The following is a 21254-nucleotide window of genomic DNA, read 5'->3' on the forward strand; positions in this document are numbered from 1 at the left end:
AAAGAATCAGGGTTTGTTTGGTGGAGGCACCTCCACCTCAAAAAAGTCACCACAATGACGCCAGTATTCCAGTAGGAGGGAGATTGGCACTCTTTTTCCAGGCCTGGGAAAAGATCTCCTCCAATACCTGGATTCTGAGCATCCTAAAAGACCTGAAAATCCCCTTTATTCGTCAGCCAAAACCCGTGGTCGTCATCACACCTATCAGGAAGATGATCGAAGAACAACTGGCCTTAGAAACAGAAATCCTGAGCCTGATAGACAAGCGGGTACTGTCCGAGGTGCCACGCTTACAGGAAGGAAAGGGGTTTTATTCACCCCTTTTTCTAATAAAAAAACCGGATCAGTCGTTCAGGACAATCATAAATCTCAGACGCCTCAATCTATGGATAAGGAACACGACCTTCAGGATGGAATCGGTAACTACGGCAGTGAAGCTGCTACATCAAGATTGCTTCATGGCCGTAGTCGATTTAAAGGATGCGTATTACCACATCCCTATCATCCAGATTACCAGAAATACCTGAGGGTAGCGCTTTATATTCAGGGCACACTAAGGCACTTTCAGTTCAGGGCTCTTCCGTTTGGCATATCCATAGCCCCGAGGGTCTTCACCAAGGTCATAGCGGAAGTGACAGCTTTTCTCCGGATTCACGATACGGTCATAATACCATACCTGGACGATTTTCTTATAGTGGGCAGTTCAGAGGACCACTGTACAGCACAGTTGACTCGGGTGATCAACACCTTGCAAGAGTTAGGGTGGATAGTCAATTTCAAAAAATCAAAATTACAACCCCTAAAGAAACAGACCTTCCTAGGATTTATACTGGACTCAGAAAGGCAAGAGTGTCTGCTCCCAGAGTCCAAGATAGAGAAGGTGCGAAATCTGGCCTTGGCGGGCCGGAACCAACCATGTATGACATTAAGAAAAGCAATGTCCCTACTAGGTACCCTAACATCCTGTATTCCGGCGGTCAGGTGGGCTCAATTTCACACCTGGCAACTCCAGGGGGAGATACTAAGAGCACAAAGATCGCTAAGAGGGCGTTTGGAAGGAAAGCTGGAGCTTTCCTTAAAAACCAGAGACTCTCTCAACTGGTGGTTGAACGAGACAAATCTGACCTTAGGAATACCATGGGACAGACAGGCGACAGATATAATTTTAACAGATGCAAGCTCCTTGGGGTGGGGGGCACACCTAAGGGGCCTCATAGGTCAGGGTTCCTGGACACCTCAAGAAAGGAAGGCATCCTCCAACCTGAGAGAACTGTGGGCAGTGGGCAAGGCCCTAAGCCACTTCATTCCGCTACTCCAGGGTCGAGATGTACGCATCATGTCAGACAACAAGGTAGCAGTGGCATACATCAACCACCAAGGAGGGACAAGATCACACTCCTTAATGGAAGCAGCAACAGACATTCTGAGCAGTGCAGAGGAACACCTACACTCCGTGACAGCCCTACACATAAAAGGGGCAGAAAACAGAGGCAGATTTCCTGAGTCGCAATACCCTGAGGCAAGGAGAATGGGCGCTAAACCGGTCCATCTTTCAAAACATAACTCAGCTTTGGGGGGAACCGGTGATAGACCTCTTTGCAAACAAGCACAACAGGCAAACAGAAAGGTTCTGCTCTCTAAACCCGAGGGAAAATCCATGGGCAGTGGACTCGTTGCACATCCAGTGGAACTTCAGACTGGCTTACGCGTTCCCCCCCCCCCCCCCTGTAGCTCTGATCCCAACTGTGGTAAGAAAAATCAGAAACGATCAAGCCAGGGTGATTCTAATAGCTCCATTTTGGCCAAAAAGGCCCTGGTTCGCTCTGCTACGGAAGATGTCCCTCTCCGATCCATGGGTTCTGCCAGAAATCCCGGACCTACTAGCTCAGGGTCCAATATTGCACGCTCAGGTCAAAGGATTCCATCTGACGGCGTGGAATTTGAAAGGTCGCTTTTAATGGATAGGGGGTTCTCCCCTGGGCTGGTGGCCACTCTGCTAAAAAGCAGGAAACCGGTGACTACTAGGGCCTCTTTCACACTTCAGTTTTTTGCATCAGTTATAATCCGCCAAAAAGGCGGACAAGCGGATCCGTTCTCAACTGACGTGAACGGATGGCACAGGATCCGTTTTCAGACGGATCCTGAAAATGAAGAAATTTAAAGGAATCGCTGGCGAGAGAGAGTGAATTTTTTTTTCTTGTTTTGTCCGGCACCCAGAAAGAAATTCGGGTTAAAGCAGTGTCTGCAGGATCCACCAGAGAAAAAAACGTTACAAGCTCCGTTTTGAAATCTTTGAGGATGGTGACGGACAGCAACTTTTGGCGGATCCTCACAAAAAACGGATGCAATGGACAGCAATCCGTCACAATCCGCCATTAATGCAAGTCAATGGGAAAAAAACGGATCCTCAAAAAAAAATTGAGGATCCGTTTCTTTTTCAAAACCTGGCGGATTGTGACTGATTGTAAAAAACGGAAGTGTGAAAGAGGCCTAACATCTACGGCAGAACATGGGATAAGTTCCTACAGTTCTTGGGTAAGCCGTTAGGAAAAGAACCCCCGATTAGTGCCATCCTAGAGTTCTTACAATCTGGGTTGCAGATGGGGTTAGCAGTAAACACACTTAAGGTTCAGGTGTCGGCACTAGGGGCGCTCTACAATTGCAAACTGGCATCAGATAGGTGGATAGCCAGATTTATTAAATCCTGCCACAGAGCTAGGCCTATTCCAATACCCAGAATAGCCCCCTGGGATTTAAACCTGGTGTTAGAAGCCCTTACAAAAGATCCGTATGAGCCATTACATCAGCTACCCCTAAAGTTTTTGACCCTAAAAACGATCCTGTTAGTAGCCCTCACATCAGCCCGCAGGATAAGCGACTTACTGGCTCTCTCAGTAAATCCTCCTTTTACGCAAGCTTTTCAGGATAGGGTAGTGTTAAGAACAGACCCCAGTTATCTGCCCAAGGTAGTATCAGATTTCCATCGGGGTCAGGAAATTGTCCTTCCATCCTTTTGCGAAAATCCAAAAAATCTGGGGGAGGAAAAATTCCATAGTCTGGATGTTAAAAGAGCTCTTGTAGAATATATATCTGCCACTAGCCAGTGGAGGAGGTCACAGTCCCTATTCGTAGCTTTTCAGGGTGCCAGGAAAGGCTATGGGGTTTCAAAAGGGACTATTGCTAGATGGATTAGGGAAGCCATTAGTGTAGCCTATTCAGCTAGTGGTATCCCGATTCCTGACGGCATCAAGGCTCATTCCACCAGAGCCGTGGCGACCTCCTGGGCTGAAAAGGCAGAGGTATCAATCGAACAGATTTGTAAGGCCGCTACCTGGGCCTCACCTTCAACCTTCTTTAAGCACTATAGATTAAATCTATCCTCCTATGCTGACTTAACCTTTGGTAGAAGGGTGCTGCAAGCGGTGGTCCCTCCCTAAGGTGTTTCGAAGTCTCCAAAAATCTCTCAGGTGGTGCTGTCATAGGTGAAGGGAAAACCACCATGGTTACTTACCGGTAGCCGGTTTTTTCCGGAACCCATGACAGCACCCGTACATTCCTCCCCCTTTTTCACTGTATGGGTGTGCACAATTAGTAGGGTGTTTTGAGTGATTGTGGTGTTGGATTAAACATATAACTAACCGGGAAGTCCTCTCAATGCTCTGTAACCCAACTGAAGCGGGGGAGAGGTGCCGCCCCTTATGTCTTAGTAGGTTCCTGTCCTGGCGGGGCGTATCCCTCTCTCAGGTGGTGCTGTCATGGGTTCCGGGAAAAACCGGCTACCGGTAAGTAACCATGGTGGGTTTTTTTGGCATAAATCCGGATTGCTCCGGATGGACAAGATCCTGAACCACACTCTCCAAACGGCTAGCCAAAATCTTTATATCCACCGTCAGCAACGAGATGGGCCTATAAGATTCTGCCAACCCCGTATCTCTTCCCTCTTTCGGCATGACCACCACCACCGCCTCCCTCATGGATGCTGGTAATTCACCCTCCCGAAGAACCTCTTCAAAACCCTTTTGCAGTCTGGGTGTTACCATCTCAATTAATTGTTTGTACATTTCACTCCGGACACCATCTGCCCCCGGGGACCTATTATTAGACATAGATATAATAGCCATTTCAATCTCCTCTTTTGTTAAGGGCAACTCCAGTCTCCCCCTATCACTGTCTTTATTACTCAGGAGCCCTGCCTCCTGAAGAAAAACCTCTATGTCCCCAAATGAGTCCCCCCGATCCCTCCGTGTTCCCCACCTCCCTTCCCTCATCAGTCTTCAATTTATATTCATAAGATGATTCCCTCTGCGCCGCTAACACCACTGACAACAGATGCCCCACTTTTTCACCATCATAAAACTGCGTTTTCTGGAAGGCCCTCTTCCTCTCTGCTTTCCTCAAATACACCTTAACCTCTTCCTGTGCACCCCTTAGCCTACTCTGATTTTCTGCTAACGGGTCCAGTACCATATCCCTCTCCAAGGTTTCTATTTTCCTGTCTTCTAGCTGAGATTTCGACTTACACCTGGAAATCTCTTGAAACAAAAGACCCCATAGGACCGCTTTCATAGCGTCCCACACCACCGGACTATCAGCACTCCCTTCATTAATCTGCCAATACTCTTCCAATTCTTCCTTTATAATATTCATATCAATATATTCCAGCCACACTGGGTTCAACTTCCACCTCCCTTTCCAATCTCCCCCCCCTCCCATCCGTCTAATGGACAATTCTGTAAGCTTATGGTCCGAAATCACCCTTGGGAGGTATTCCACTCCACAGACCATTTGTGTCGTTAGCTCATTTCCCAGTGCCATATCTATTCGTGAGAGAGACCCATGCGTCGCAGAATAGCAAGAGTAGCACACCACATTCTCATTATTTTTTTTTTTTTTTTTTTTAAACTCGTTTATTAAACCATAAGCAGTTTTACAATACATACATTCAGTGCAAAATGTTAAACCTAGTACAAAATAGATATGTACAATTAGCATGAAGACATGAGGCATAATATGTGCATCAACTGTATGTAAATAAAGCAGACATAATATCAATTGAATCACAATGGTGTTATGTTATTGTACCAATAATAGAACCTGCCTGGCTTCTAAACTCTACCGACATCTACTAAAACATTAACTATTCTGCAGCCTACTTCTATATAGCAAGCAGTTTATTGTGCGACATCTCCGCTCTGCAAGGTAAAGTGAGAGGAGTTCCATCTCTCCCAAATCTTTTTAAATTTACCTGGGCACCCTCTATTCTGATAGTGTCCTTTCATATGGGATAATCGAATTTACGAGAGTGATCCAGGACCCAAGAGAAGGAGGTGAATTCCCCATCCATCGTAGTGCCAGTATCTTTCGTGCCATGAACAGTGTCTCCCGTAAAAAAATCCCAACATAATGACCCCACGTCTCCTCATCCCACACTCCAAACAGACATATCAGCGGTTCGAGGGGAACAGGCGTTTGTAGCAAGGATGTTAATAACGACGTCACCCCTCTCCAGAATTGCACAACAACAGGACAGCACCAGATCATATGAATAAAGTCTGCATCCATTGAATGACATCTCAAACATCCCGATGACGGATATCGGCACATCTTAAAGAGTCGAATTGGGGTCAAATATGATTAATAATATACAATTGTATCATCCTGTTGTTGGCAGACGGAGACACCCAGATTGGTGACTCCAGAATTTCTTCCCATTCCTCATCCCGTGTATCAGGAATGAGCCTCTCCCATTTCTTAACGGAGTCTATGGCACATTCTGTCCCCACTGACAACATATATGTATATAGAGAGGAGATGAGACCTTGAGGGCCCTGTGACTTGAGGATCCCTATCAAGGGCAGAGACGAAATGGCATCACTCATATCTAAATTTCTCATATGCGATTGAAAAGCTGACCTTAGTTGTAGATAACGGAAAAACTGGGCTCTCGGGACACCGCGATTGACTTGTAATTGCTCAAAGGATATTAAAGTACCATGATCGTATAGATCACCCATCGTAGAGAGACACCGTATTGAACCCAGAACTCGGCAGACGGATGTTCACGCAGCATCGGGAGGTAGTCATTATTCCACAGGGGCATTTCAGCTATAACATCGCCAAATCCAACCACCCCCTTAATCTGTCTCCATATTGATCGTGCCAGACGGAGCAGAGGCAGCAGTCTCGGGACATTTATTTTCCTAATTTCTAAAATACCTAGTGGGCAACTAGTCCCTGCAGCATGAAGAAGATGACTCTCAGAATTCGGGAGGTGGCCTCCAGGCATCCATGTACTTAAGGCCTTGGCCTGTCCAGCTAGATAATATAAAAAGAAATTGGGTAATGCTGCCCCCCCTCCCCTCTTGGGTCTCTGTAGAGTGGTCAACTTTAGTTTAGGCCTGGCTTTCCCCCAATAAAGGATGTGATTTGGGAATTTAAATGAGCAAAAAAGGATTTGGGCACCACCACCGCACTATGTTGAAGAAAGTAGTTAAGCTTGGGGAGTAATATCATTTTAATTAAATTAATATGTCCGGCTACAGACAATGGAAGCTTACCCCAGCTCGCAAATTTACCCCTGACCTTCTCCAGCAGTGGTTGTATATTGAGTTGTAGATCAAATTTACTGCCCTTAGAGATATGAACCCCCAAATATTTGAAACTAGTCACGATGGGCAGCAGGGAGAGAGTCTCAAGTCGTGGCATTGGAGCATGGGAAAGAGGCATCAAAGCAGATTTATCCCAATTTATGTAAAGGCCAGAATATTTACTAAATTTATTTATGGTAATAATCACTCTTGTCAGGGTTTCCTCTGCTTTGTCCATAGATATCACCATATCATCAGCGTGTAAGCCTATGGTATCCGTCCGACCCACTATCTCTATACCAGCGATATCAGGGGATAGTCTTATACGAATTGCCAGCGCCTCAATAGCGAGAACAAGGGCCGGGGAAAGAGGACACCCCTGACGGGTTCCCCTATGCAATGAAAATGATTCAGATATGGAGCTATTTACGATGACCCAGTCATCGATGTCATGTATAAGACATTGACCCAGTTTTGGAATCTTTCGCCAAATCCATATCTCTGCAAACATGCACAGAGAAAAGGCCATTCAAGTGAGTCAAAGGCCTTGGCCGCATCTAGTGATGCCAATGCCCATTCATTATCCGATACCAGAGAACTATATTGGGCCACTGACTGGACACGTCTGATATTTGTGGAAGTGCTCTTACCCGGCATAAAACCCGTCTGATCAGGGTGTACAAGATCCAATATAACGGTATTTACTCTTTTGGCTAAAATTTTTGTAAAACTTTTATAATCCACATTTACTAGTGATATAGGCCTATACGATCCACAATCCAAAGGGTCCTTCCCCTCCTTTTTTAGAACTATTATATTGGCCTCATAAAAAGACCTCCGGCATGCATCCCCCCCTCCCAAATCCCACGAAACACTGTCAACAAAAGAGGCGCCAGTATATCTTGATATTTTCTATATAACTCCACAGGGAATCCATCCGGCCCAGGGGCCTTTCCGGAGGCCATGCCTTGTATGGCATCCTCTACCTCCTCCAGAGTAAACTCAACATCCATATAGGCCTGTTGGGAAGGACTTAGCGTGGGAAACTCTATATCTAACAAATAGTCCAAACACTCTGGGCCATCCACATCTGTCTTAGAATTGTACAATGAGCCATAATAGTCAGAAAAGCACTTTAGTATCTCCTCAGTTGAGGAGACCAACGTACCATCTGAATCACGGATCTGTAGAATTGTGTTGGTTGCATTGTGCTGTCGTACTAAGTAGGCCAGAAACTTACTCGCCTGATTCCCCATCTCAAAATAAGACTGCCGGGCAAAAAATAATTTACGTTTCGTCTTGGTGTCCGTGTATTGAGCATATAACCTTTGAGCGGTCAGCCATTCTATCCTATTACTGTTAGATTGATCCGATATATAGGCTGCCTCCGAGTCTTTCAGACGTCGCTCCATCTCGCCATCCTCCTCCGATCTCACTCGCTTAATGTGAGAAATTGTAGAGGATAAACAACCCCGTAAATAGGCTTTAAGAGCATCCCAAAATACATTAATATTTCGGGGTGGGACGAGACGAAGCAACGTAGCTGATCTATTGTTCTATCAGGGGGTGTTATCAACTTCAGCCAAAAAGGGTTCAGCTTCCATGCCATTCTGTTAGTCAATGGCCCATATTTAAGTTTGAGAATGACTGGACTATGATCCGAAACTCCCCTGCTCCCGTGTTTAATGTCCTCCACCCACGCCGCCAAACCGCTTTATCCAAAAATGTAGTCTATGCGAGACAGAGAGCGTTTAGTGGAGGAATGGCAAGTGTATTCCCTCGTCTCTGGATGGTGCACTCTCCATAGATCTAGCCACCCACTACCCGCCATGAATTGTGACAGTTGGGATGAGCCCGGGGGGGGGTGAACCCCACCCTGTACTCCATCACCCAGCCTCAATTTATCAAGATGGCTATACATGACCAGATTAAAATCTCCCATACAGATGACCTGTGCGTCTGGGTAACTTAAAGCGAAGCTCAATGCCCTCTGGAGAATTGATATATTAGCCGGAGGGGGATTGTAAATACAAAGGATGACATATTTCCGAGAGTCAATCAGAGCATGAACAAACAAACAAATCGTCCCTCTGGGTCTCTCCGGGCTTCCCTGACCTCCCACCGAACATCCTTATGAATTAACAGAGAAACTCCCCTTGAGTAGCTGGTGTGAAAAGACTGCATAAACCATTGCACCCACGGCTTCTGCACCCACCGAACTGTATCCCTGGTCAGGTGCGTCTCCACTAGGGCCAATATGTGAGGACGGCAATGTCTGACCTGTGAGAATACCTTAATTTTCTTGCGAGGGATTTTTATGCCCCTCACATTCCAGGTCATACAAATCAGCTCAGAACCCATTACCATCCATTCAAATATGGTGTATAATGGCGCCCAAGCCAGGTGCAGAGAGTCCACACAGATAGCAGAATTTGACGTAGGCTGCAGCCTCTATCTAAACAACAACAAACATAAAAAAAAATTTTAAAAAAGAAAAAGTAAAAGCAATGCAGGAACCTAGTAACATAGGCGTACAGTCTTACGCCCCCAACAGAAAATGAATAAGGGGATACCATCACTGAGCACAGTGTCCGGTATAGCTGGTATCTGAGAACTCGCCGGGAGAGCTCCAATTAGACCTTTGGTTGAAAGGATCCGAAATAAGTCGCCGCATTGGGACTCCCTCGCCGGGGATCCCCCAAGGGACCGCAGCCATTCAGTCGCCTCCGCCGGATCCGTAAAAAATACAGAAGAACCCTCATGGACAACTCGGAGCCGGGCTGGATATATCATAGAATATACAATGTTCCTGTCTCTGAGCCGCTTCTTGACCTCGAAGAACTGCGCCCGCTGTTTCTGCAGCTCCACGGAGAAGTCCGGAAAGATGGAAATGACAACATTATTGAATTTAATAGGACTTTTCAGGCGCGCCAGGCGTAAGATGGTGTCTCTGTCCTTGCAGTTGAGCAGGCATGCCAGGAATGGTCGAGGTGGGGCCCCTGGAGGCAGGGGTCTGGTAGGGACCCTGTGAGCTCTTTCAACGGCGAATGAGGAGAATTCGTCCCCTAAGGAGGTCTTAAGCCAATCCTCTAGAAACTGCTCAGGATGCTGACCCTCCGAGCGCTCAGGCAGCCCAACTATACGTATATTATTCCTGCGCATTCTGTTTTCTAAATCATCCGCCTTTTGCTTCCAGGCATTCATGGAGCCCGCCACCTTCGTTAATTTAGCCTCCATAGGTGTAATGGTATCTTCCACCCTGGACACCCTCGTTTCCACCTCCGTAATGCGTCCCTTCATGGCCTGCATATCCTGACGGAGTCTCCCCACCTCCGTATAAACATCCTCAATTTTCTCTGTCAGGGATGTCCTGGTCAATGAGAGAGCCTGCATCAACTGCGCAGACGCTTGTTTAAGGGTCAATTCTTCCTGATCCGTCTCCTCCTCTCCCCCAGAAGGGCGATTTTTGCGTTGAACTTGAGAGGATGTGCTCCTACTGTGCCGCGCACTTTCAGCGGGGTCAGGTCTAGCAAACTCCTTTAATTTTTCCGCCGCTCCCGGCCCCTTAAGTCGGCTCATGATTGTCTGCAGTGCGGCTGATAAAACAAATTAAGGTGTGCAATCCAGGTATTGCCCACTACAGATGGGTATCACAGCGGGCTGGTAACAGTTAATTGTGAATCAAGCTACAGAGGGACATTTGAGGGATTACCAGGGCAGCAGCTAGGTACAGTCCAGATGATCTTTATGGTCCGGGGAGGGGGTCCAACAGAGGCAGCTGCAGTGGGGGAGGGTGCACAAAGCCTCCCTTAATAATGGCGCCAGCCGGCAGTGAGTGGATGGGCAGAGAGGGATACCGCGCAGGGGCCTGTTTCCCAGGGCACTCACCTCGCGCTCCCCCGGATTGTCAATCAAATCTCCTCTCTCCCCGGCGGCGGTGCAGCAGTGGGAAGCCGGCGCTGCAGCTCTCAGCAGTTGAGCTGCGCGCCCAAGATGGCCACCGCCTCGTGGGAGAACCAGCCGCCCACTCTTATCTCCCCCGTCGCCCGCTCTCAGGATCCGTCTCCCGACCTGCCACAAAGCGCCCAAGGGGTCCCAGCGTCCGAGGGAGGTCCAGCCAGCAGCAGGTGAACCGCCAGAAAAAGGTCTAGGGACCAGGATATGGCAGGATTATGCGGAGCTCTCCTCACCAGCGTCCTCTCCCTCTCACGGCATAGCCACGCCCCCCCCTCCACATTCTCATTTCTCACCCTCCACAGGTCCGTCATTCCAATCTCTTTAATATAATTCCCAAATGCCGTCAATTTCCTAATGCTTTTACCTGCACTCTGTTTGTCTACCCCACCCCTCTTCTATAACATTATTGAAATCACCAATAATGGGTAATGGTAATCCCGTATCTCGCTTAAATAATTCCATAACCTCACATAACTTTTTCCTGCTATATGGCAGTGGTATGTACATAGCTACTATACATAGTGATTGCCCATAGATTTTACAAACAACAAAAATATACTGTCCGGGGAGAGGCGGGGGGGAGGGTTATATTTGGGGAAAAAATGCCGTCTAATGTTAATAATATTGCATAAATGTTCTTCTGTTATGTTATTGGACACTATATGTATACTTTGTATTACACTCAATAAAGACGGTTAAAAAAAAAAAAAATATCTACTGTCCTTCACTATCAACATCAATAGCCATTTTTTATGTCATGTTTCAGAAAGCAGCTAAGACTTTTCTCATAGTTTTTGTTTTTCCTCTCCTTTCCAGCTATTGCAAAGTTGTCTGGTCTATATGAGCTTGCTGATTATGATCTGGGGTCACTGCCTCGCCATTCTCTATATTGGCTGTAGAGTAAAGTCATGCTGCAGTTCCTGTAAAGTGGAGGTAAGTGATTTAATGGCTTATTTCTACCGTGTGCGATGATCCTGCAAATAGCAGATTATTCTAACCAGCTGTAGGACTCTGATGCCGAACATAAAAATCTCTAACTTGTTGGTGGGGGGCAATATCACCGTAAATATCCCTTTACATAGGGTGGGACTAACACTCTCCATATAGCCAATTGATTATCCCAAAGAGAACAGATCTAACACTATAGCTTGTAGACAAAGTGCCCTAAAGCTTGTGAAAAAATCTAACTGGGTGAATGACCCAGGCAAAGAAGGGAAATCGCAGATAACCAGGGTCCCATCTTTCTACCAAGGTCACCACTCCTAGATAAAGGACAATAATATGAGAATACAAAAAAAATCCTCATAGCTACCAGATCGCCACCACCTTGATGCGTTTCTCCATTATCATACTGGTTCATCTGGAGGTGTATAGAGGGTGTTCCGTCATGTAAAGCTTATCAGGGTAGTGACACATGGATGTGTGCAATTGGTCTCTATATATTCTCAAGGTACCTAATAGTGTTTTTATCTGTTTTGTTTTAAATCGGGTTATTGAGTAACCCAAAATAATACAAAGAGACGAGCATAGCACTCAACATCCACCCACCCTGAACAAAACAATTTTCAGTAACACAGGTTTCATAGCGCAAAAACTAGTAAATGTCAGTTGAGTTTTACCAGAAATGACTAACTCTGCTTTAGGCTATGTGCACACGCTGCGGTTTTTGCTGCGGATCCGGCTGCTGCAGTTCTGCAGACAGTGTACAGTAGTATGTAAATCTATGTGATTTACAATCTGCTGTGCACATGATGCAGATTTTTAACTGCGGAAAAGCTGCGGTTTTGAATCCGCAGAAAGAATTGACATGTCACTAGAGTTGAGCGACTTTGGTTGGATCGGGTTTCATGAAACAAAATTTGAGTTAGATGAAACTGGTCCGACTAGGGCAAAAAAAAAAAAAAAAAAAAGTTGGGAGTTTCGTCCGAAACCCGACCCCAATGCAAGTTAATGGGGAATAAAAGTCGGCATTGAGTGGATGAGTGTCATCCGCTCAATGCCGACTTTTTTTCCCCACTGACTTGCATTGGGGTTGGGTTTCGGACAAAACTCCCGACCTTTTTTTTTTTTTTTCCCGACCTTTGCCCTAGTCGGACCAGTTTCATCCGACTCAAATTTTGTTTCATGAAACCCGATCCAACCAAAGTCGCTCAACTCTACATGTCACTACTTTTCTGCAGATTCTGCTGCGATTTACCATCTCCTCCATTGTAGAGGTGATAAACCACAGGGGAAAACCGCAGGTAAAACCGTAGGTCATTTTACCTGCGGTTCCGCAGATACAAATCCGCAGCGTGTGCACATAGCCTTACAACGCCAACCTCCAGTCCTCGGGACCAGTTTATTGTCGACCAATAACATTCCCTTCATCAAATATTACAATAATCGTGCATGTTTAGAGAGCCATGTATTTCTTTAGGTGCAATTAAAAATGAACCACATTAAAATTATCCCATTTATATGCTCCTAGAAGAATTTTATATTATTTAGGTTAGGAGAACTAATTCTCAAAAGATTCTAATCCTAAGGCATTTAGCCAGGGGTTTACGATGTACATTACTTTCCATAATATTATTGACCTTGTTAATTCTCTACACACAGGGGAAGGCAATCAATTTCCCGGCTGCATAAAGAAGTCCAGCAATTGTTTTCCCGTTCATCTGCAAAAGTTTCATCCACATAGCCTAGATTACATGAAATGGGGTCTCTATATCCTGTCACCTCCAAACATATATAGGGCCTCTCTATCCTGTCACACAAGTGCAGGCAGGTCCACATCATGTTCAGGAGGTCTGCCCCCTCGGCAGCACACCTATGGCATGTGGAATCCCCACCCAGACCAGCCTTAAACATCCATACTGGTGTTTTGTATACTATATATTGGGTATAAAGTTGCAACATTATCTGTGTTGTCTTTGGGATAATCAAATAGTTAGTCCCCCCCCCCCCCCCTCATGTAAGGTGATATTTATTGGTTATTTTGATTTAGCTTCTGTCCCCATTATGTTGGGGATTTTTGTAAGGGAGGTTCACATTTGCATGTACAGGGCTTCCTGAGGCCATTATATCGTGCCAACCTTTGCAGTCCAGCTAAGGTTCATTTTGTTGATGGAGAGTTTCCTCCTTCGCCTTGCCCCTCTTGCTTTCTTGCTCTATATAGTGTATTGGATATTGACTTTGACCTCCACACCCTAAGGCCAAGTACCTTTGTTTTGAGAAATAATTGCTGCATGTTTAACCCCTTCACGACATGCGCCTTACATGTACGCCGCATGTCTGGTCCCCCCCCCCCCCCTTGATGTGGGCTGCGGTGCTGAGCCCACCTTTCTTTTCCAGCACTTGTCAGCTGTTTTTCTATTTACGGTGTTTACCGATCTGGTTAATTACACACACACACACACACACACGTCATGACCGGAGGTATTTTCATTTTTGCGTTTTCATTTTTAGCTCCCGTCATTCCCAGGGCAATAACTTTTTTTTTTTTTTTTTTTTTTTTTTAATTTTTTTTTTTATTGACCCGGCGATTCTGAACGCGGCGATACCAAATGTGTGTGTTTTTATTTTATTTTGAGTAAGGTGAAGGGGTGATTTGAACTTATGTTTTTAAAAATATAAAAATTATTTCTTTTTGCTTTTTGGCATGCTTCAATAATCTCCATGGGAGACTAGAAGCTGCCACAACCCAATCGGCCCTGCTACATACAGGCGATGGTCAGATCACCTCTATGTAGTAGAATTGCTCACTTACTATGAGCGCCGACCCCTGGGTTTCACTTGCAGCAATCCGGCACGGACAACCATAGAGGTCTCCAGGAGACTCAATGTTGTCATGCCAACACACCGGTGACCCGCGATCACATGATGCGGGTCACTGGTGAGCACATTTATGGCCGGAAGTGCTTGTTAAATGCCGCTGTCAGTTTGACAGCAGCAGTTAACTAGTTAAAAGGTTAATATGTTGGTGACCAAATACACTGTGAACAGTGTACAAACCTATACCTACACTGTGCATTAGCACAGTCCACTATTGTAAAAGGGTTGCTAAGCGTAGTCTAGTCTTCCTTTCTGGTCCCTATTCCCGCACACTATATAGTATGCACAGGGATTCACAGTAGTTGGTATTATGGTAAAATTATGTGTGCAAAATATGTATGTACACCAGGGCTGTGGAGTTGGAGTCAGTCGGTGTTCATTTTGGTGGAGTCGGTATAAATTGGACTAACTAGTAAAATATACAGGTGGGAAAAATAAGTATTTGATACACTGCCGATTTTTCAAGTTTTCACACCTACAAAGAATGTAGCGGTCTGTAATTTGTGGTAGCTACACTTCATCTTTTGAGAAACCGAATCTAAAGAATCTCACCTGGTGTGTTGGAAAGTGGGTAAATAGTATTGGGGTTGATGTCAGCTTTGTATTAGCAGCTGACATCAAGCCCAGAGGTTAGTAATGGAGAGGCATCTATAAGTCAGTCATAAAAAATAAAAAACACCCAGAATAAAGTCCTTTAAAAAAAAAAAACGGGCGTCAATGTCTTTCAATTAACTTTAAAAAAAAAAAAAGCAAATACTCACCCTGACATCTAATCCACTGAAGCCCATGTCTCCTGTAAAAGAAAGTGTTAAACCAACATAATCCTCACCTATCAGACGTGAAGGTAATCCTCAGATGCCGTTGTCCCCTGTAAAAGAGTAAACAAAATAACCATATTCCTCACCTCTCCAGCAAGAAGATAATCCAGTTGTCCCACACAGTCTAGCTCTGCTGCAACTAGTTGCCAGGCTGAACACTGGCACGGTGAGCTTTCAGCCTGGCAGCCACCAGATGCATTGAGCTGCGTGTCATAGCTCTGCATTCGTGCATCATGGTATCATGAGAAAGGTGAGCGGACTTCATAGTCTATGAACTGGTCACCTCACTAACATCACCACTAGGGCATGAGAAAGTTCTGAAGCTAGCGGTGACGTCATTGAGGTGAACAGAGTTGATCGGCAAAGTGCTCTGCTCACCTTATCCATGTCACCGCAAGACACACATGCTGTGCTATTATGCGCAGCTCAGTGTCTTTGCTGGTTGGCAGGCTGAACTCTCGCATCATGCCAACTTTCAGCCTGGAAACTAGATGTATCATCTCTACACTAATCAAGGGACAACTGGATTATCTTAGAGAGGTGAGGAATGGTTGTTTACTCTTACAGGGGGGATATTGGCATCAGAGGATTATGGTCATGTCTGGTAGGTGAGGATTATATTGGTTTATTTTAATTGATTTACAAGGGACTTGGGTTTCAGTGGCTTGGGTTTCTGTGGCTACTCTATAAGTGCAGTGTTTTTTTTTGTTTTTTTTTATAAATTGCATTCATCGGCTTTCAACGCAAGTGTGAGCGAGCCCTAAGGTGAGTATCTGCACATTGGGAGTGTAGCTACAGTGCCTACAAGTAGTATTCAACCCCCTGCAGATTTAGCAGGTTTACACATTCGGAATTAACTTGGCATTGTGACATTTGGACTGTAGATCAGCCTGGAAGTGTGAAATGCACTGCAGCAAAAAAGAATGTTATTTCTTTGTTTAATTTTTTTTTTTAAATTGTGAAAAGTTTATTCAGAGGGTCATTTATTATTCAACCCCTCAAACCACCAGAATTCTGTTTGGTTCCCCTAAAGTATTAAGAAGTATTTCAGGCACAAAGAACAATGAGCTTCACATGTTTGGATTAATTATCTCTTTTTCCAGCCTTTTCTGACTATTTAAGACCCTTCCCAAACTTGTGAAAAGCACTCATACATGGTCAACATGGGAAAGACAAAGGAGCATTCCAAGGCCATCAGAGACAAGATCGTGGAGGGTCACAAGGCTGGCAAGGGGTACAAAACCCTTTCCAAGGAGTTGGGCCTACCTGTCTCCACTGTTGGGAGCATCATCCGGAAGTGGAAGGCTTATGGAACTACTGTTAGCCTTCCACGGCCTGGACAGCCTTTGAAAGTTTCCTCCCGTGCCGAGGCCAGGCTTGTCCGAAGAGTCAAGGCTAACCCAAGGACAACAAGGAAGGAGCTCCGGGAAGATCTCATGGCAGTGGGGACATTGGTTTCAGTCAATACCATAAGTAACGTACTCCACCGCAATGGTCTCCGTTCCAGACGAGCCCGTAAGGTACCTTTACTTTCAAAGCGTCATGTCAAGGCTCGTCTACAGTTTGCTCATGATCACTTGGAGGACTCTGAGACAGACTGGTTCAAGGTTCTCTGGTCTGATGAGACCAAGATCGAGATCTTTGGTGCCAACCACACACGTGACGTTTGGAGACTGGATGGCACTGCATACGACCCCAAGAATACCATCCCTACAGTCAAGCATGGTGGTGGCAGCATCATGCTGTGGGGCTGTTTCTCAGCCAAGGGGCCTGGCCATCTGGTCCGCATCCATGGGAAGATGGATAGCACGGCCTACCTGGAGATTTTGGCCAAGAACCTCCGCTCCTCCATCAAGGATCTTAAGATGGGTCGTCATTTCATCTTCCAACGACCCAAAGCACACAGCCAACAAAACCAAGGCCTGGTTCAAGAGGCAAAAAATCAAGGTGTTGGAGTGGCCTAGTCAGTCTCCTGACCTTAACCCAATTGAAAACTTGTGGAAGGAGCTCAAGATTAAAGTCCACATGAGACACCCAAAGAACCTAGATAACTTGGAGAAGATCTGCATGGAGGAGTGGGCCAAGATAACTCCAGAGACCTGTGCCGGCCTGATCAGGTCTTATAAAAGACGATTATTAGCTGTAACTGCAAACAAGGGTTATTCCGCAAAATATTAAACCTAGGGGTTGAATAATAATTGACCCACACTTTTATGTTTAAAATTTATTAAAATTTAACTGAGCAACATAACTTTTTGGTTTGTAAGATTTATGCATCTGTTAATAAATCCTGCTCTTGTGTGATGTTTGAAGGCTCTAACTTATTTGCATCTTATCAAACCTGCTAAATCTGCAGGGGGTTGAATACTACTTGTAGGCACTGTAGGAGAGTCTCCCAGTAATAAAACTTAACCTTTAATCCTATTGATAAAATGGACAAAAAACATGACACATAATTCACATAAAGTGCTCGTGCAAAAACCAGTGCTCAATAATAAAAAATTGGCTTGATCTCACCAATAAGGACTCGCAGACTTCCACAGCAGGTTATCCTCTACATGTCACAGGAGTAGTAGGCCCTCAAACCTATGCCAAATTGGCTTACAGGTTATTACCTGTGACGTCACACGCCGTGGGTGGGTCTTGCATGTAAACCCTATAAGAATGGGGCTTTAGGAGTTGGGCTATCAAGGATTTAACTAGGTAGGGACACAGATGGTCACATCTAACAATAGGGATCCTGCCACTGTCGGGATCCATAATGTGGACGGACATTTAATTTTTATCTTTGTTCCCACTGGATTTGATTCGAGTAACTCCCCTGATGAATCCCCCAGTGACTGGTGAAGAAACTCGTAGGGAGACAAACTATTTTATTTGGTTGGTGGACTGTCCATAGCAGGGTTCACTTAGGGCCTGTCCTTGCCAGGACGGAAGCATTGCAAGGGACACGACGGGGAGCTTTATTGAGGGTACTCAATAGTGATGATATACAGCACACTTTGCTGACTTTCGAGTATCTGCACATTGCATCATGAATGCAGGTGGGGGTCTAATCTGGTCACTTCCTAGAGGATTTTGGCCTGGAGTCTGTATGCAGGGAGGTCTGGTTTTTAGTTGATATAAAGGGAGGTCTCCATTTTATGTAACGTTCAATTCTTTGGCTAGTGCCACTTGTAGTACTTATTTTGGGGGGTATGCTGATGGGCATCACATTTCCTATTTGCAAATCAAATGCCATAGGGTGTATGTTATCTAAATTATTGAGGGGAAAAGTCGGCAAGTACGCCGTAGGTGATGTTCTTTTTTCACTGTTAGTGATATTTCTATCCACTGCATCGTGTATCCCTTCACAAGTCTGAGTATTTAAGAGGGGTAATCATACTCTTCTTTACTGTACATGTAATATAACATGATCTTACAATAATGAAATCTAATACGTGTCTTTGCTTTTTCAGAGGGTTGAGAAGTACGATGAACTGCTAAAACCGGATCCATCTGATGACATCATCATTGCCTAAGGCGGAGATCCTGGGCTCTGAACAGATTCTACTAATCATGGGCTAGATGGGTTTCATTACTTCTGATAGTGTGCCTCTTCTCTTACAGCCATTTACCCACTACTCCTGTCATTAGTCATTTCTTTGGTCCAATATTTCTTTAGTTTTCTAAATTTAGGTGATAAAAGTCCAGTCCAAAGCTGAAGTTTGTAGCACTGATGCTTGTTAGAATTGGCTTTTTGAATATTGACTACTGATGTCACTTTATACCCTGTATTCAGTATGGTTTAAACGCTGATGTGTTTGGTAGGTAGATCTTAAAGAAATGGTGCCTGTTTCTTCAAATATTGCGTGTATTTGTGTTCTTAATTTTGGAAAATTTAATCTTTTCCTGGTATACTGTATTGTTTCGAGTGTGCCTCAGCTCTATCCCTGTGACTTTCCTCTAATTTACGTTGGTTCTTTACAATTCAATGATTTTATAGTGCCTTTCTGATATCTTGTGTTGGTTTGGGAAGTACCGTAGTTGAATATAAAATCAGACCCTACAAATACATTCTGTAAGGCTATGTGCCCACGATGAGTTTTTGGTGCCACACCAACAATGTGCTAAAAATGCACTCAAAAACACGATGACAGAAAATGCAAGAAACCTAATTTTTAGTTAATTGATGCAGAAAATCTACAACATTAAAAGCTCATTGTGGAAACATAGCCTGATGGTATGAAATCTCAAGCCACCACTAAGTGGCCTACAAGTATGCATTTTATGTGTAGGTGCTGGTGTTTCCAAAGAAGTGGGGAACATTGACGTCCTCGCATTAACAGCGGCATATCTGTCAACCTAAACAACATTCAGTACAGGATTCTCAACATAAAAATCGCCACCATTGCACCCTTACAGTCCACAGAATGTGATCCGGTCTACTACGAGTGACCCCTACATCCTGTCATGGAATCTGGCAGCCCACCCTCTGTAAAGAACCGTAGTGTCCAATGATATATACTATATATAATCACTTCTGATCAATCACAATTGTTAATCGTATATATCAGCACTTGTTGTTTGCCGCTTGTTAAGCTTTGTACTCCTGTGTAAGGGACATGTAGCTGCAATATGAAATAAAAGACACCGTGTCACGCACCCTTGTCATTCTGTAATTTATTTCTAGAACCAACCACTTGAAATCAGGATGATTAACGGATATGTAGAGATGTGCAAACCTTTTAAAATTCCAATTTGCCTTTTTTTTTTTTTTTTTTTTTTTTGAAACTTGCAGTACATTGAAAACGTTCTGATACAATTTTAGGAGAATCAATCTGTAACGCAAATCTCATTCGGCCAGCCATAGGCATTAGATGGTTTTTAACCTTTCATTCTGGCGACCTGCTTATCTCCGGGAGAACAAAGTGATCCGTCTAGTTGACATCTTGCCAATCATTTGTTTGATACCCCCATAAACATTACATTGTTGGCCGAAGCAGGAACAGCCAACACTAGTGTAATATGTGGTGGTGTGGGGGGGATCAATGATGTCAGTGAATTCAACAACACAACTGTCTGTAGTAGTAAACAGTACTAACCGACAGTCTGTTTTTATTATCCACTGCATTGTTGCACTTTATGCTTTTTAAAATGGAAAGAATGGTCCAAAAATTATCATTTGTGGGCAGTACATAGAGAAGTCATGGCCTTTTGCTAAGTGATAGTCCAATAATTATCCCTTTTTGGTAATTTAATAGGGTTATGCAGAAAAAGAACAAGCAATAGATTTTCATCTGTCAGTCTCGGCGACAACACAGTATAAATGTAACGTGATGGACAGGCAGGAGATGTTTGGCACTGGAGGCAGCAGAACAGTATAGAACAAATATACAGATGGGCACATGCTATGGCTGATGTATTCATTGGCATCGCTGGTGGTCTGACCATGTGCCCCAGTGCTTCTGAGATCAGGACTCTGCAGCCTTATCTTGAATGAAGCGGAATTGAATTGTGCATGCTTGACCGCCCCTCAATTCATTATCTATGGGTTTCCCAGAGGAAGGTAGTACTCGGCTATTTCTGATAATCCAATTGACCAAAAATGGAGCAGATGCTGGTCCTGTGAAGACCGGATTGCAGAGCCATGATCTGTGATTCTAAAGTCCCCATCATTTTAAAGGGACTCTGTTGGCACATACTCCATTTACCATGTTGTGGCCAATCATTGAACTACACCTTTTCACCTGCTTGTTTTCTATTTCTTCGTCCCCTTCTCTGATGTTTATAGAGCCAGTGAAGAGCAGAGATGGCTGGAAACCAAGCAGGTGGGAAGGTGTATATAGACTGGCCCTGTCGTGGTGCACGGAGTGCCTGTACTTGGTGTGAACAGTCATTCTGTGCTCACAGTCCATTTAAGGATAAGGTAATACAATGCTTCATCAAGCAAGGACACTTTAGACAGTTGTTTACTTTAAACTTTTTGTTTATTCGGTCATCCATGACAGCACCACCTGAGAGAGGGGATCCGCCCTTCAGGAACAGGAAACCTACAGATACAAAAGGGCGGCACCTCTCCCACGCATCAGTTGGT

The 21254-nt window shown here is 44.7% G+C and overlaps 1 protein-coding gene across 4 annotated transcripts in view; it reads left to right on the forward strand.

The window, feature by feature from the left end:
• The window catches only part of LOC141100067 (uncharacterized), a 56566-nt gene extending 36744 nt beyond the window's left edge, over positions 1-19822 (forward strand). For all 4 annotated transcript variants that reach the window (XM_073588264.1, XM_073588263.1, XM_073588262.1 and 1 more), the window contains 2 exons: positions 11361-11477; positions 18637-19822. In XM_073588264.1, coding sequence (XP_073444365.1) covers positions 11361-11477; positions 18637-18699 — 180 coding nt within the window. In that variant the 3' untranslated portion in view covers positions 18700-19822. The remainder of the gene's footprint in view (positions 1-11360; positions 11478-18636) is intronic.
• The last annotated feature ends 1432 nt before the right edge of the window (positions 19823-21254 follow it).

Source organism: Dendrobates tinctorius, unplaced genomic scaffold (genome assembly GCF_039654945.1).
Source record: "Dendrobates tinctorius isolate UK_male_01 unplaced genomic scaffold, ASM3965494v1 ptg000103l, whole genome shotgun sequence".
Classification (NCBI taxonomy): Eukaryota; Metazoa; Chordata; class Amphibia; order Anura; family Dendrobatidae; genus Dendrobates; species Dendrobates tinctorius.